Source organism: Typopeltis vanoorti, chromosome 4 (genome assembly GCF_054136105.1).
Source record: "Typopeltis vanoorti isolate ZY-2024b chromosome 4, IOZ_Tvanoo_1.0, whole genome shotgun sequence".
Taxonomy (NCBI): Eukaryota; Metazoa; Arthropoda; class Arachnida; order Uropygi; family Thelyphonidae; genus Typopeltis; species Typopeltis vanoorti.
In genome coordinates this window covers 44,791,166-44,809,791 of record NC_143552.1, presented here as the reverse complement: position 1 = coordinate 44,809,791, position 18,626 = coordinate 44,791,166, and the positions used below count along the sequence as shown (strand labels likewise).

The 18,626-nt window shown below is 37.1% G+C and overlaps 1 protein-coding gene across 1 annotated transcript in view; it reads left to right on the top strand.

Annotated features, from left to right (window-relative positions):
* The first annotated feature begins 1,591 nt into the window (after positions 1–1,591).
* The window catches only part of LOC150107269 (cGMP-specific 3',5'-cyclic phosphodiesterase-like), a 453,449-nt gene continuing 436,414 nt past the window's right edge, over positions 1,592–18,626 (top strand). The window contains exons 1-2 of the mRNA XM_090391769.1: positions 1,592–1,724; positions 12,560–13,257. Coding sequence (XP_090247895.1) covers positions 12,565–13,257 — 693 coding nt within the window. The 5' untranslated portion in view covers positions 1,592–1,724; positions 12,560–12,564. The remainder of the gene's footprint in view (positions 1,725–12,559; positions 13,258–18,626) is intronic.

The following is an 18,626-nucleotide window of genomic DNA, read 5'->3' as shown; positions in this document are numbered from 1 at the left end:
GATGACGATTAAAGAGTTGCTAAGTACTTTTCCTTCCACTTTGCGACTCTTTCTGCAGGGCAGAGAGAGAAAAAGCTAAAAGCATGAGTATATAGTTTGAGAAATATAATCGAATAAGCAATTACTAATGCTTGATCTAGTAAATATAATTGTTGATTTAAGCAATGCATTTGAAAAAAATAATCGAATAAACAAACTAGTTCAAACCGTAGCTTATGAGCAACATGTTGGCCGCGAGAATTTTACTGAAATCGTTCTTGAAAAATATTTAGCATACTGCAATTGATAAATCAAACATTAATTTCCTCGCTGATTAAACTTTTAAGCAACCTATTGCTTTTTTATTATTTTTTTTAAGGACGGTTTCGATATATCCAGCTATTGGCAAAAGAAGCTTTAATGGATTCTTTAACACTAACCAAACAACTAAAGACAATTTTACTTGGAGATTCCTGAATTTTCAGCCTTCTATTTATCTTTGTCTTTTGGCGATGTTTCTTTTCCAACATACACGGCTCATTATGAACGGTGTGCACGAGATTTAACAAATCAGTTATGATTAGGGTGTGATATGTTACTAGCTTGAAACAAAATCCAGATAAGATTATGTAAGTCATAACAATAGGTGTAGTCTTAAGGGAATCATTTGAGAAAACGTCTGTAAAGATTTAAAAAAAAAATCTTGTTTCTTGCAGAAAGAATAACAAATACACTTAAATACAAAGAGCCCTATCACACTTCTGAACTAATTTATTTCCTTTTTTTTTCTCTCGATGTATAGAGGCACCCCAAGAGCAAACCAGAGAATTTGGCCTTGTTGTCAATAAAATCAAGGTTTCGAGAGAAAGATGTGGCGCGAGATGATTAATATCCGATGTCGTAATATCAAGTGTGCTTCGAACTACTGATTTCAGTATTTAAAAATATATATTTAGTAAGCTACTGAATACATTTCAATACCGCTCTAGCAGACTAGAATTTTGTAAACTAACGTAGATAATTTCAACAGAAGGTATGACTGTTTTTGAGTGTCAAAAAACATTAAAGTTTGGGCTCCGTTAAATATAAAGTATTTCAATTTATTAATGGGCACTTTTTTTCGAGTTTTTTTTTTCCTTGCCGTTTTTCAATTTATTCAAAGTATTTCAATTTATTAATGGGCACTTTAAGAGGCAGTTTTTTCGAGTTTTTTTTTTTTCCTTGCCGTTTTAAGAATTCTTTTGCGAGTTGCTGAAAGGAGTCACAGTTAACGCGTATACAACCGTAATTAACATTATGATGCCGTGAACGACACAAAATAAGATTATGGCGTTCAAATGAAGAAAGGATGCCAGTGTTTCCTCTGTTGTCCCAGGGTACTTCCGAAGTAAAGTGGAGACATTTGGAAGCTCGCGTGCTTACCTTTAGATACTTTCAAATCTGGATGTGACGTCCGCATCTTTTTCCTCTCAGTCAGTTCCTGTTTCCTATGCAACAGCGGAAATGGCTCTGTAACAACGCCGATTGGCCGACAAGTCTGTACGTATCCAATCGGCTGCACGTGCATACACCGGAGCTTTCAGACCTTACAAGTCAATAAGGAAATCGGGCAGGAACGACAACAGTGACGGCGAGTCGCCGAGTGAGTGCGGCAAGACCTGGAGAACTGCTCTGCCATGTTTCGAATACAGGGAGTCCATCGTCATCAAACGCAAAACACTCTCCCGTCTCTCTAAGTACGGAAGGTGAGTTTATTATTTCTTTCGGGACTGTGAGCGAGCGTTGATGAATGGCTAACTCATAACCCAACGCATTTCTTGGTGACAGTTCGCACTCTACGTCACCTGGAAGGTGTTGAGGCTGAGCACGTGTGGGTTGTAGTAGATGTGCTGCGTGTGGTTGGTTGAAGGAAAATTGTCTTTCTTCGCCACAGTACTACTCGAACAACCATAGAACGCATAAAAAAGTACATGCCTATGCACCTTGCAGTTACGTAGACAAGCGCTAATAAAATAGTGGAAGTGTTCAGTCATCCCTATCATCATTTAGGTAAGCTGCTTTGTGTCTCTAGTCACAAAGCAAACTTATGGTTAGTGTTTTAACCATAAAGTCAGATTTGTGATCTTATACCTAGAAATTTAAGGGAAATTAAGGGTTATAGTTGTTTTTCATCCATCCCAGTTGAGAAAAAAATTCTGCAGAATATGAAAGCTGCTAACCGGTACGTTCCTATAGAACGTACATAAAAACATCGTTCATAATCAAGTAGTGAAATTGCATCTCCCAGCGCACGTGGCCTAACATTCATCATATAGATTCTTCTCTTTGTGTATAAGCAAATAAATATTAGTCTACTCTTGTTAATTTCTATTAGTAAATTGTGTTAATATATTCCCCCCCCCCAAAAAAAATATTCATTCTACAAAGGATTTTTTTTTAAAGTTCCCATTTCAACAACTGTTTGCTTATACACAAGAACTGGTACGATCGATTTTATCTTTCGAGCCTATTGGAAGTCACTAGTTGACTAATAAAAATAAAATTTAGTAACAGGTGTATAAAATGATTGCCTGTAAAATGAACAAGCTATACTCTCAAAAATGTTTTTTCACGTAGTACTTCCTGCACAATCACGTGCAAAAAACGCTGGTGATTATTCACGTATATTACCAACTATACAAATTGTCTGACCCTGGTTTTTGACGGAAGCAACTTAATAATATAGTTGGCTTCTTTTAAGTTCCGAGCATATACACGTACAATCTCCATCTCTGTTTATTCCCCCCACACAAAAGCCTTTCACAAAAACTGATGTGATCTCTTTATAACTTTAAGCCAAACTTTTTTTCCTTTGGTGAATTTTCAAAGCATCTGGTATTATGCAGTCCCGAAGATGCTAGAAAATATCTTATTGCCCTTGGCAAAGATTCAGTGGCAACAAATTTTAATACTTGCAAAAAGTTATTGTCCACAGAAACTTCACGTTTGCTTTATTCTCACCGATAATTCTTTGGCTGCATTATCAACAGATAGTGACAAAGATTGCAACTTACGAATTTTTTGCAGTGACATCCTGTGATGCAAGAAAAGATCGAAAAGAAGTTTCCAGGTATATTGCAACAGACCATTATGCTATGTAAGTTTAGTGCGCTGAATTTACTTTGTTATGGGCTTAACTGATGTGATAACTAACAACGTCATATATGGATACAACATAGCTCTCAGATCTCTATCAGTGATAGACAAGTTATCTTTGTGTAGAATTAAACGTTTATGCAAAAAAGGAACACGACACCCAATTCATGTTGCCTTCACAACACTGCACATCAATATTATAAACAACAATCACAACAAAAAGGTTTGTGGCATTTGCATCAGGCAACGGATGCATTCACTTTGTAGAGGAAAATGCCAGGAAATTTTACAATCGCCGTCCTCCCATCTTGCCAACTTTTTATTTTTTGAAATTTTCTTTAAGCAGCTACTAGAACTTGTAACGGCAATTCTTAGTACCTCATCAAGAAATAGAAATTGCTACCCACCACAACATGGAATTTTATGAATTATTATTATTGTTTTTGACAATCAAAATAACGAAGTCACTGTAACCTATAACTGATTTCTCAGAAAATGCTAGAACTCATAATTTTAAGATTACATTTATTTACATATCCGGATATAACGAGATTAACCGGTAACTTTGGGGTGGGGGAGATATTTCAAACTGTTAAAAGCAGAAGTACAACGGGATCACAATATGAGTGTTCTTTACGGCGTCATCCCAGGATGACTAATAACACCTTTTCGTTTCTTGGCACCGTCGGCATCATTTTGTTTTACTAGAAAAATAGTCGAATTTTCTTCGTACTACGTATTTGTCGTTCAACTAGTGCGAATAACTTTGGACAGGAGATTCCATTCTATATTTCTTAATGTGCATTTTGAAACAATACCATATAAACCACTGACTGATCATCTCTTCTCTACTTTGTCATAATATGGAAGAAAGAAATAGGAAGATAGAATTTCATCTTAAAAAGCACACACCTTGCAGCAAAATAAGGAAATAGTTTTAGAAATTTAGTACTAGCTGGACAATGGCTACACGATTGATATGGAACTACGTACTTTTATATCGTACTAGAACTAATGTCAAAGAAAATTTTAGAATATGGAAGAGCCATTCCACACAGTAGCGAATTCTCCATGCTTGCTGAGCAAGCTCATTAATTGAGAAAGAAGTAATATTTATTTGTTAATAAATGCATGCATTCATAAGCATTCCATTTAGGCTTTTATTTTTGTAAACAGAAGACGTTTTAAGCTTGCGCGGCAATAATTGAGCTTTGCATTGTGTATCGAAGGTCGACGCTAGTCAAGCTACTTTAGCTTGCTCGGTTGTGGGAGCATCCAGGTCCTCGCTTCAGCACTGTGATTTCATGCGTGCGCATAGCCATTTCCGATCCCTCCACGTCATCTCACCCTGTTGCTTAAACACGGGCCATGCGCAGTCAAAGTAGCTCTAGCCAGTGAGCTTCAGCCAGCCTTTACAAGTGTGCGTGTTGCTTCGGAAAATTAAGTTACAACAAACTTTTTATGACGATGCTATTGACCAGTTCATAAAGAAGAACTGTAGGGTAGAATTTGTAGCTAAATTGAAAAAGATAGAATATCATTTGTAAAATAAATGTTGTATTGTATGATTAAATGTACGTAAATTTCTAAATATATTACATAGTTTTAAATGGTCAGTAATTCATTATTCCGCTAATCAGACTTCAATCATACCCCTCATTCCCTGAATGATAACAAGAGCAAGCGTGAATTTCAAGACCAGCATTAGCCCCTGATTCCACATTGTGAAATATCTGAAGATTTTCACCACACAAATAGCTGGTTATATGTAAAATTAACATTTTGATACACTCTTTAAGTACTCAGGTGCGAATACACGACATCTGCTCTTCAGCTGGAAAGATCTGGGTTTCGGAATCTAGGAACAATTATGAGGACATTTTCACTTTTAAGTTGAGTTAGCTGGTCTCATACGGAGGAGAGGTTTTTTCCTCATAGAAAATCACACTAAATTAGCATAATAAACTAGCCTCGTAACCTTAGTTGCTTTGGCAGCAGTTGAAATTCTCACTACTAGCCCAAATCGCATAAGTAAGCTGGAAATATTTTGCTCTTTTGATGTGAATGTTGATGAGGAATGTAGTTTCTATATAAAATCAGTCGCGAATTTTGGTCTTCAGGAGCTTACGACGATATAAATTCAGAAAATTCCTTTAATCTAAATAAACAGGAGCATTTCGAAATTTACCAGATCGGAAAATTCTAGTCATTAGCAATATCAAGGTAGTTTTGTTGTGGATTCGACCACCTTTAAAATTTTACTTGAACATTTTCTATACAACACTAGTGACGGCAGATACGCATTCAGTAGTGGCTGTGGTACGTGCCTACTTTAAGTCATTACGAAAGGCAAAAGAATCCGTGATTGCTTTAGTAAAAAGAGTGGAAGTCAATACCATTCGTCATTATCAATGCATAAACATGTAGAAGAGAAGAATATAGTGATAAACCATTTATCTCATGGTTTACTCAGCGTAAGGAAGTACCTTAAAATAGATTAACAAGAGAAACGAACTTCTACAGTCTGCTTGCCATCAAAAATCAGTGTCCATACTCAGTCAAAAAATTCGCTCCTCGCAGTTCACCTGTGACATGCACTTAAAGTGATCAACGATCGTCCAAACTGAATCGAATTTGATTTTCATTATTTCATTGCTATTATTTTCAAACAAGATAACCTTCCAAATTCATTTTAGTCTCCCAGTTCATTGCTAATAATCAGCAGTAATTGCTAATTTTCCTAATCTGCGTAATCATTACTGAAATGTTTACTATGACTACAGAGTCGGTTTCTTTTTATCACTCCCACAAGGAGTGATAAAAAGAGTGATAAAAAAAAAGATAAGAGAGGTCGCAAAACCTAAAGCAAGTGAATAGTGGGCAGAGTCGAGAGAAAAATAATTAGCTGGTATTCTTTTTTGATGAGCAGCAGGTTCTCGGGGAATACTTCCCTCTAGACAGTATCAAGAATTTTAGAGAAGTTTTTGGTACACGACTCAAAAGTGAAAGAAGTATGTGAAAGAAAGAAGCTTGGGAGGTTTAGGGATTTGAACAGTTAGCTGGACGAATGAAAAGTAACGCCTTGAGGAAAGAAGAAAACTAGTGATCCAATAACAAGGAGAAACCTGTGCTGCTGCTTTCAATATGATGTCTGGTATCGACATCGATGGCTTTTCAGCAATGTGCCATCTTAAAGTTTGCTCCTAACCTTGTCCAGCGGTGGGCGATTTAGGCAAGGAGATATGTTAAGGATTTTGACTGGAGAAATCCATACTGGTAGTCACTAACTGGGCTGACATTTCTCCAGGTGTTGAAGTTGGCTGGTGGCCTTTTCAGGCATGAGAGCAAATAGATCGCTAGTATGTTGACAGATTTTATTTTATTTTTAGAACCGGCTAAAATTATGAATTTGCTTCTATGATGTGGAATGGATGTCAGATAACTATAATATATTGCAGAGATTATAAAGCGCAGGTGTTAATTCAAGAGCACATCTCATGAGCACAATAAGTGAAACGCCATCCAGACTACAAGCTTTTTTGATATGCATGTTGGTCAAGGTTCTTCTGGGTTTTTTTTTGTTTTTGTTTTTTTTTTGGCAAAGGCAACAGAAAACATGTGGGAAATGGTTCGAGTATAACTTTAGGAGACTTGATTGGTCATCTATACAGGAATTGGATGAGAATAAAAATGCCAAGACTACATTTTTATCCTGATGCATCTGGGTGTGTGTGTGAGAGAGAGAGAGAGGGAGGCGGAAGCACAAATAAACAAAAATTGCGCCAAACAGCCTTTGCAAGGGACTGAAAGTATATACTGATATTTATGCAAGAGCCGAGATTTTTTTTTTTTAATATATATATATTTGGCTCTTTCAAAGTAAGACAGCTTTGTTAGCGATTATTCTGCGTTTTTGCCACTTGATATATTTTTTAGTGTTCAGGCACACTTCCACAAACATCACGGTTGCATATTGTGGAAGAATATGCACAATATGCAAACCACAGTGCGCAGGAATTCTGAACGGATTGGGGAATGATGGGCCCTCATTCCAACATGGATAATTTCTGTAACATAATCACAATTATTATCTTGATCGGTAGAGCGGAACCTCAGTGTTGTTTCTCAAAAATGCAGTAATATGTGATGCAAACACACGTTGATATTTCAAATGAATCAAACTGGAGTGGTGAAATTTTGTCAAATATTAAACAGGTTTGCCAGTGCGATGCTTTCAGTAGCTTTCGGACACACACACACACACGTACACAAAATTCGTCCCGGATACTTTTCATCCGTCCTACTTTCTTCTTATTTGAAAACTCTCCCTATTTAGTACTTCCTAACAAGCGAGCTTGTTTAATTTGGTTCTTTAACTTTGAAGGATCAGGATTCCATATGGCACTTGTAAGCAATTTGAACAAACACTTTTGTTTTAAATATTTAACTTCCATAATTACAGGATAGATATTATGCAGATTCAAATCAACTGCCGAAGCCAAATTGTACATCGAAACCGAAATGAAACAACTGTAATTTGCAGTACGTTCCTACATTTTAAGGCACTTCGTGCATATGAAATAATGTCATAATTTGCTATTTCAGTATAACAGTTTTTCAGTTCCGTTCAATTTAAGAATATAAAAAGAAATAAGTAATTTTTCTGGGAAGGTGAGTACGACGAACAAGATTGAGAATTGAGAACCAGTGCTTCAAACAAATGAGAAAATTTACCATCAGATCATTTTATTATATGTAAAAAAAAAACCGATTGTTGTATCATAATGCAACTGCAATTCGAATTCAAAATGTGTTAATGATAAAATAAGTTTTATTTCTTGTATTCCTAAATAATCCAACATACTATAGAATGGTAACAAATAAAACTCAATCTTTAACCAGAATTAAATCTCAGGCGCTAGATCAGTGGACGAAAAACAAATATATAAAAAACTTGAGACTTCGTTTGTCGAACATTGAACCTGATATCGAAATATTAGCAGGGTCTCATCAGTCTCAGGGCAGCCATTAATGATTGGCTTATTAAATACAGTAAATTTTTTTTTGACTTTTTTTTTAGTAAAAATTAATTTGTATCAAAGTCACTAATTTTTAATCAACTATCAGTTCAAATATGTTGATAGTAATTTAGGTTTGCCTAATAATATATTATAATTATCTTACTGAGTCATTAACTTAGTGCAAAAATGATCAGGGGGCGCCAGGCAAAAAATGGTTAAGAACCATTGCGCTAGATTCACCTCAGTGAGCGCAATCTGCAATAATGTGTAATCTACTGAAGCTAAAAGTTGGAAAACAAAGTATTAAATCACCCCAAATCAAAGCGATAATAAAAACAAAGATTGTAATAAGCTGTCAGTTGGTGAAAAAATACTTGCTCCTTCCTGTTGAAAGGACTCATTTTTAACTACATGCGCTTGTCTAATCTTTTCACTGGCGCACAGAAAGTTGCACGAGAACAAATCTCCGATTAACTACTCAAAGTTAACGAGAAACTACTTACCTAAACGGAAACATTGCAGATACTAAAAAACATTAAAAAGCGAAGAGAAAGCATGTGTCCGTAAAGTGAGTAAAAAAGACTGACGTCTTGTTCACGAAAGAATGTTATCACCAGACACGATAGCTTATGTGGCACTTCAGTCAATTGATATTTAGGTTGGTTCAAGAACTCGTAAGAAACTTTCATAAGACATTTTCTGTTATTCATTTCATTCAATGTAATCCACTAAAATGCAACTTAATTTTGTTAAATTGATTGAGCGCGTCCAAAAAGGATTCAGATATTATTATGAAAATCGTCTGTGTGTGTGTATGGAATCAGTGTGATATTGTTTTACTAAGTTCTAGAGGACTTTATTTTCTATTTACCAGTGCAACATGCCCGTGATTACTTGAAAGGAACACACATGCACATCAAACTTAACGCTTTTATTTTCATCGTCTCCTTTAATGTTCCATTAAATTAATAAGACTCTCAGTCAATCAAGAATGATGACAAGAAACAATCTGATATGTATGATTGAAGTTTTTTTTCACTTGGCTATGCTACCAATTATACAGGGTGTTTCAAACAGAATGACCCGATTTCAAATAATTATATTTAATAATGAAAATGTGGTACAGTTACAAAACGAATTACCAAGTATGAAGTAAGGCCCAAAGTTTCACTCACCACAATTACAAATGCTCAATGTGCCCTCCACCTGCTGCGCGGACAACATCAAGCCGATAGCTGAATTCATCCCAAACGCGTCTGAGAGCGTCCTCTGTCACAGATTTAACTGCAGCCGTGCTTCTGGTTCTGAGCTCATCCAAGTCAGCGGGTAATGGAGGAACATAAACACAGTCTTTTACGTATCCCCATAAAAAGAAGTCACACGGTGTGATGTCTGGAGATCTTGGAGGTCAAGAGTATAGTGCCAAGTCGTGGGGGTCCTGTGTGTCCAATCCAACGCTGAGGCAATGTTTCGTTTAGAAACCAACGAACTTGGAGATTCCAAGGTGGCGGTGCTCCATCTTGCTGAAAAATGTAATCTTCAGATTCAGCAGTGGAAGTAGCCAGTCCTGCAGCATTTCAAGATAGGAGTTTCCCATAAGTGTTTTCCTCAAAAAATAAAGGGCCATAACAGAAACCGTGCAAAAAAACATTAAGTTTTGGTGAATTACGTTCATGTTGTAAAATTTCATATGGAATCTCAAGTCCCCATATGAGAACATTGTGGGCCGAAACTTTACCGCTTAGATGAAAGGTTGCTTCATCACTAAAAAGCAACCTTTCTAGGAAGGTGTCGTCCTCCATGTCCTCTAACAGATTAGCACAAAAATCTGTTCAAAAAAAAAAAAAAAAACTCTGGGCCATGGCCGTTCACATGGTACAAGTCGCATTCATTTGTGGTTCGTGGTTGCAGAGATATACAATTTCAAATTGGGACATTCTTTTTGAAACAGCCTGTATTTGATTTAATCCTTCATCCAAGTGTAAGCAAACAAAGTTTGCGCCTGAAGTATTTTCAGGACTGGGGCAACTCGTGGTAAAGGTGAAGTAAGGTGAAGTTCTGATCACTTGCCTTAGTATCTCCCATAATGCAAAGCACATCTCCTTGTGGATGTATAATGCTATACATTAAGAGAAGGGCCACTACCCAGACCGGTTTCGACCTTTATTGAGGTCTCATCAGTGGGAGCCAGAGGTGGTGGTACTAAGGTGGAAGTAATGCAGAAGTCTTATCACCATATACTAGTTGCCAAAAGGAGTATTATGGGAGATACTAAGGCACGTGATCAGACTTACCCCACCTTTACCACGAGTTGCCCCAGTCCTGAAAATACTTCAGGCGCAAACTTTGTTTGCTTACACTTGGATAAAAGATTAAACCAAATATATAATTAGTAGCATAGCCAAGTGAAAAAACTTCCATCAAATATCTCTAATCCAGATAATTTTAATAATAAGGTGTTGACACCTTTTGGCAACTGGTATATGGCGATATGGCTTCTGCATTACTTCCACCTCAGTATCACCACCTCTGGGTCTAGCTCCCGCTGATGTGCTTTTGTGCAGAACTGGTCCCTTTCCTTGTGGTATGAGAGGCTCTGCTTGGGGTAGTTTTTGCCTGTCCTTGAATGAGGCCGCCGCTGAGATTATGGCTCTGTCAGGTGGTGGGCTAAGCCTGCCTGCCACTGGGTAGAGCCAACACTGAGAAGTTCTTTGTGACGAGGTGAGCCTGTCACTAAGTGGAACAACGCTGAGTTGGACGGTCCTTCGGTCACTCGTAGGGAGTGGTCTGGGGGATCGCCTAATTTTTAGAGGGTCTTTACTTAAACACACCTCAATAAAGGTGTGTTTAAGGGAAAGGCCACTACCCAGTCTGGGTAGTGGCCTTTCCCTTGAATGCATAACATTATACATGTCCGCAAGGAGATGTGCTTAGCATTATGGGAGATACTAAGGCAAGTGATGCTCTACCTTTACCATAAGTTGCCCCAGTCCTGAAAATACTTCAGGCGCAAACTTTGTTTGCTTACACTTGGATAAAGGATTAAACCGAAAATCAATTTGGTCCATGGCGGTAGGTCCAAATTCCAAAATATGAACTTTGGACCTACCGCCATGAATATAATATGGCCTCCCTATTTAACTATGGAAAGACCCATATTATCATGTTTACTTTTATGCAAAAACTTCAATGAATCATAGTTATATACTCTTTTGGCTTACATCAAGAGGAATGTTTACCACATTTTCTTTCTTTTTCTATTTTTTTTTTAATCAGCAAGGACAGAATACTCGCAATTTTTTTCTTCTAAAAGCATGGCGTTGTTTTCTTAAAATTCAATAATTCTTATAATACACCGCATGGCCAGTTTATTTTATTCATCTATCTAATCAGTTTATATTTTAGATCTAAACTAAGTTTCCAATTCTCACAAGAAATACACTAAGGGACCAGTTTATTCTCTGAATCTATCTAATAGCACGTAGCATCATCCTTGCAGTTCTGGGTAGTTTCCACTCGGTGGGAGAATGGACTCCACGAACTGAATACATTCCCCACAAATGCTGGTCCATTCAGACTGGAACATTTTTCAGTATTATCTAGACGTTGCTGTACCTGTGTAGTCTATTAGCGTGGAAGTTGCCAAAGTATTTAGTACTGGCAGGTTTTGCGCTGACTACCGTACCATGCTCAAATTCTTAAGTTGCGATATTGTTCCATATCTCAATCAAATGCACGTGCGTGTTCACATACATACACCTTTAATATTTTCATACCTCTTTTGTATAGCTTGGAATAAATTGGATTGTTCGAAATCGTGGCTGGAGCAACTAAGGCTATGAGGTCGGTAAATCAGTGTTAATTACGTTCCTCTGGCAGTTTTTAGAGATGAGAAGGGGAGGAAGAGAGAGAAGGGAAAACATTCTATCACTGTATAAGACCGGATAACTGACGTTCATTTGAAAGGCCCTTATAAAAATTCCTTGCATCTCGGAAGGGATTCCAATGCAGGTCCTTCCAACCAAAAGTTATCGACGTTACCGACTGAGCAAGGATGCTCTTCTTAGAATCGAAGAAGTGACGACTACGCGTTGAATTACCGAATATGTTTTCTTAATAAACCAGCCAATTGGCAGTTCTATGCCTTTTGTTATATTACTCCCACATACGAGAGGCAGAAGGGCCAACAGCAAATCATGCCTTGCGTGGGCTTCTTAGTGTGTGTGTGTGTGTGTGTGTGTGTGTGTGTGTGTGTGTGTGTGTGTGTGTGTGTGTGTGTGTGTGTGTGTGTGTGTGTGTGTATTCTTTTAGTTTTTTTTTGAAAAATGGCGTCATTGCCTTCCAAAACAAAAGCAATGGCGACTGACTGTGTAGTATAGCAATTATAAATTGTTGTTAACAGTTTTTTTTTTTTTTTTCTGTAGTTACTATGGCAGGACCAGTTGAAGGAGACGAACAACAATTATCATCCAACAACGATGGTAAGAAGATGGCTGATACCGAACAGCTGGTGTCCAACTTTCTAAAAGACCATTCAGACTTTGCGAAACGCTGGTTTTCCCGAAATGCTTCCAAAGAGATGATTATGGAATGCTTCCATTCAAACGGGATGTTTTTCGGCGATATGCAGTCTATGAAGGATTGGGAAGGAGATCAATTTCTTTGTTCTTCTTATGCCGAAGTAACAAAAAGTGGCCGTAACTCAGTGACCTCCGAGTTGTTCAGAAATATAGTAAGTCCGAGAAGAAAGAAAAGTTTGGACAAACGCAATCGAATCCAGTTGCAAACTCACCTGAAGTCACTTGACGAACACGACCTATTCATGGAACTCATCCGCGATATTTCCAATGAACTTGACATTGATACTTTGTGCCATAAAATTCTTGTCAACGTGAGTATCCTAACGAACAGTGACAGAGGAAGTCTGTTTCTAGCCAAAGGAAGCAGAGGAAATCGATACTTGGTGGCCAAATTGTTTGATGTGACACCTGACTCTGTACTCGAGGAGACCTTGTTTGCGGCAGAACAGGAAGCAAAGATCCCTCCTATTCCGTTCGGAGTCGGCATCGCCGGCCATGTGGCGTTCACTAAAGAAACTATAAACATCAAGGATGCTTACCAGGTAAGTGTTCTCTTGCACAAAATGTTTTTTTTTTTTTTTTTTGGTATGTGTGTGTGTGTGTGGGGGGGTAGTACCAGCCGTAGTACATGAAATCGATCCAGATTAAAAACCATATTAAGGATTCAGCTAAATGCCTTCGGTTGTTTCTATTCCCTCAACAGTAACCTAAACAGAAAAATTCAATATTATATGTGTAATAAAATTAAAGATACACCACGCACGATACCAAGGTAATGTAACATATGCACCAATAGAAGGGACCAGGGTTGCTGAATACCGTTCTGCAAATACAAATTAACATCTTTCTAAGACTACGAGGTGAATATATCATGTCTATTGATTGCGTATGTTCTCTTGGCGTGCTTGTCTTGCGAGATAAAAAGATTAAAAATAAATTTAAAAAAAAAACAGGGTCTCCAGGAAGAAAAAAAATCTACAACTCCAATATGAGATCGGCTAACTCATAATCAACAGAAGAAGCCATTATTAAAGTTCCTCCCATACCAAACAAACTTTAAACTCTCTGTAACCGAAGAATAAATGTCGCATCATCCTCGCAACTACGCTAGGAAACGTTCAAAATAGAAAGAAATGAGTTTATTTCTCTTCTCCTCCTAAGGGAAAAAAAATTAAGCAAACATCTCTCTAAGTTATTGCAGCCTTGGATAACTGGTGATTCATTCTATGTCTAGTTTTAGTGGTTGTATTATCTGGAAAATAACTACAGGGCAAAAGAAAGGTGTGTGTGTTGGTGGGGGGATTTGAAAACAATTTAATAAGACATTAAATAATATTTCACTGTGTTATTAAATAAACCACGAACTCACCAGTAATTGATCCAGAATCAATCCTACAACAAAGAAAAGACGAGAACTTTTAAATTTGCTTCGCAATCCCAATCTGATTACACATTTTGGTCCACGTACGTGCTTATACTAAAATACAGTCCGCGCGGTTAGCCTAGTGGCTTTGCGCTTCGTAACCATATGACTGGGGAAGGAGTGTCCCAGGTTCGATTCCCGTCGAAGACGTGAGGAATTTGAGGATCTTCCTCAGCCATAGCCAAGTTAGCCGGTCTTGGGCGCGCGTAGTACGATTTTTTCCGCCCGCAAGCAGGCAAACCGGCCCCGTGAACACACACACACACGGATCTACAGCCATAAATACTTAACCCCCCCATGAGGGGCTCAACTCGCCCCAATAGGGACGGGGGACAAAAAGGGAGGAAACTCCATACGAATAAATAAATAAACTAAAATACAGCAGTTTCCTACTTTCATTCAAAATGAATAAAGCAATGTATCCCCCCCCCCACAAACACACACAGTTGTCGAAATTAAAAAAAGTTTAATAAACGACAAAATGTGTAAGTCGCTTTCATTTGTGTACAAAGTAATAGCCAATGTGAACACTTTACATGATTAACAGAAACCTTTAAAATAAGCCTGACACAATCCCAAGAAATATAAAGACAGAGCAAATCATTAGTGATACCAAAAAAAGTCTTAAATGATGGACATAAAATAGAAAGATGGCATCGAGGAGTAGTTGACAGTGTAGGTGTGCATTATTTGTACAATGTTGATTCACTGTACAAATAATGAACACTCTTTCCCTGATTAGGAATGGCAGAACTCTATAGGACAAACAGATGTATGCAATTTAAACAAGTGTTCCGTACTCCTCCTGCAGTAGGTGTGATTATACGTATGTAAACGCTGCATTGGCAGTCGCAGTCTTAGCCCGCTTTTTCTTTTCAAGGATGCGACCTCAATAAATAACATTGCGGCACCTCCTTGGTGTGATATTCTTTGACAGCCGGTATACCAGTAATGAATCAAAATGCAGTGCGTCACGAAACACGTGACATGCGAGCAGAGATGAGTTCAAAGAAGAGCGAATACTTCTGAATGAACAGGCTGAGAAGTTGTGACGGAAGCGATTATGCGGCCTAAACTTGGGTTATGAGACTTAAACGTTCAGACACCATCTTGACTTCTCGACCTCCTTCCGACCAAAGTACGTGTGGGATGACTTCTATATAAACACTTCGCATCATCAGTCGTAACGAGCTTGCCGTCAGCTTAAGAAATAACCGTTGACTTCTTAGATGCAGCAGAATGCTGTATCTGCTATTCGCTTGCAGTTCTATTTAAAGTACGAGTGACCTTCCTTCCTCCTAACCTTTTATCCAGTCGAAGCTTCAGAGTGAGGAAGCGGGGGGGGGAATCTGCGTTTCATTATTCTTCAGTAAATCTCGTCCGCTTTTACGGAGGGCAAGCCAAGATCGTGGCAAAGGTAAACATGAATGAGGGAGAGCAGAAAGTGTGCGAGGAAAGAGAAAGAACAACTGAGGTACTCACATATGTGAGTTTTTGACGGAGCCTTACCGTTGCGCAACAGCTACATAAAGTGTCGAGTGGTTTCCACGCACTGTCCGTGGAATGTTTGCATAACAACCCACGGAATTGCTCCACTCTGAACTTAGTAAAGAAAGAAGATGACACTTTATGTGTGTTCTCAGAAATAACAAAAATATTATTTAAAGTAATCCGTCTTGCTTTTAAACCGGTAGAATTTTTCCAAATCCTCAAAAATGTCTACAATTGGAACAATGTGTCTAAAGCAATAAACGTAAAGAAGAAAGTGAAAAAATTACAGATGTCTAACTATGAGTACTTTTGATTCCCAGCTTATTCTTCTCTAGCTTAGCGTACTAAGTTATGAAGTTTCAAATCCATAATGTGAAAGAAGGCATTTCTTCCAAAATGTGACAATATAACATTTATTATCACAATTTTATTTTATACAAATAAATAATGAAATATCACTAAGAAATTTTAATGATAATGCTGTATCTTGTAAATATTTATTTCACTGCTAAACATCTCTTAGATATGCATCATTATTTTATACTCAATATGTACATCGAATGATGACCGAACGTTATCGTATAATGATCATCGTGTATTGATCTTCAGTATGAAAATAAAATTTTAATTATATTATGCTTTGAAACTCAAGGAAGAAACCACTGAATTATTTTATCTTACTGTTTAGAGCAATGTATTGACAATATAAAGGTGAAAGATTTCAGATTTCAAACAGTCAAAACGGATACTTTTTAATATAGTTACGATATTCACTATGAAAATAGGTTCTACTTAAGTAGATATTCTTCATCAATAGATGACGTATTATGGTACAATTATAATTTTTTTTTTCCAGCTTAGTGCGTTGTTATGGAAACATTCCACATACGTGGAGAAACCATACACACTTTATGCAGTCTTGTGCTGCTAAGAATTACGTAATCCGGAAAACTCTGGTATAGTAGAAACCAAACATGGAACTTTTTAAAGCTACTTCAAGCCTCCAGTAAGCATGATGACGATCTCAGACAGGAAGATGAAATTCATCTACACCTAATGACATTCGAAGAAAAAAAAACATGCATATAGTGGGCCTTGAATCCTCGGCCTATTGGTTGGTGAGAAAGCGTTCCATGTTCGAATCCGACTTACCTCAAAGATATTCGTTTGAAATCAGTGATGAGTGGGAGGGAAAAAAGAATTAAGCGATCCATAAAATCCGTGTGTGTAACATGTATAAATATACACAAGGTAGTCGAAGAGAAATCGTGTTGAATGTTTATTTTAGAAATTACAAAATATTTTAATTAATATCTTAAGACGTCCTCTTAAGTTGTAAAATCGATTTTAGAAATGCGCAGGCGCTTAAAAGGTCTACCTATCTACTTGGATATATAGGGGAGAGTTGCCTAATTGGTTACCGGTTGCCTAAATCGTACTTTAGGTATTTTTCATAAACTAATTAATATAAGCGGTATCTAGTGGCTGGCACATAAACTAAATGACTAGTCTGTATTGTAGGAAAAAAGTTGAGAGGTTACATTGTGATTTTCATGAGTTATTAAGGTCGAAAAAATCAGGTAAGTTCAATGTAAATTTTGACTTTATATGTATAGATGATATTGATCGAATAATAACATTTCACGGTACGTTACTAGAGTTTTTTTTTTTATACTAGACTTGTTATATTATTTTCAATATTTGTTTTATAAAAACCATTTAACTCTTGTTAAGGTTATGTTAGTTTTTTTAAACGAAATGCATAGTTTCCTCAATCGTACCACTGTAGTGTTTCTAAAATCGTACTGGTACGATTTCAGACATTACATGTACATTTTTATTATTTTGAAATTTAGATGCATTAAATTTGGCACGTGCAAATGGCGTAATCCTTTTACAGTTACCAGGACATACCACACACACAGATTATAGCCCCTGGATGTTGGTGTGTTTGGTCCCATGCAAACATACTACGAATAATCTCTTGACCAGTGGATGACAAATGATGCAGGCCAAAATATTACTCAGTATGATGTAACTGAAATAATAACTGCAGCTTATTATAGAGGTGCATCTGTTGGAAATGCAGTGAATCCTTTTAAAAGTAGTGGATGCTGGCCAGTTAATCCTCTCGTTTTTGGTGATGCAGATTTTGCTCCTAGTAATTTTTTAACACATGAGGAAAATGTTGAAAAAAATTTCTCAAAACGATATTGCGTTTTCCGAAAATGAGTTAAATGAGACTGAAACTGAAGATCCTCAGATTGCAATTGTATCCGGCACTGTAGAAATTAATGAGATGGATGAATCAAAAGAGAATGTTCAACCTAGTTCTTCTTCAAAGTTCCTATTGCCGAAATATCACCGATTCCAACAAATACTGGTAAGAACCGACGAGCAGCTCAACCAGCACCCGTGCTCACTAGTAGCCCTCATAAAAAATAAGTTGAAACTCTGAAGGAAAAAAAAAACTAGCAAAGATTGATTCTATGAGCAGTAAGTTGCAACATCTAAAGAATGCCTCCAAAAGACTTTCAAAACATCGGAGTTCTGATAAAGTTCATTTTAACGCTCCATCAATTAATATACTGTAAATGAAGAAGAGTGGTCCTGCTTCGGTTGTCGACAAGCACGCTTAGAAAATATGATTCAATGCATTACTTGCAAGATATGGGTTCGTGAAAGTTGTGGTGGTGTACTGAAAGAGGATAAAATATATTACTGCCCCAAATGTGATTTATAAAAATCCCTAAACATTTTGTAATTTTCAATTTTGTTTATAAATAAATTGACTTTCTAGAGTAAGTTTCATATTACTGTCATTTCCTTATTCACAATTATTAGGTACGATTTTGAAAACAAACCAGTACGATTTAGGCACCGGGTTCCTAAATGGTACCGGTTGCAGGATCATAAAAAAACGTTTAAAACACTTGCAAAAAAGGAAAAAACGTGCTAAAAAAATACGGATATGAGATGCATAAGGAATCAATTTGT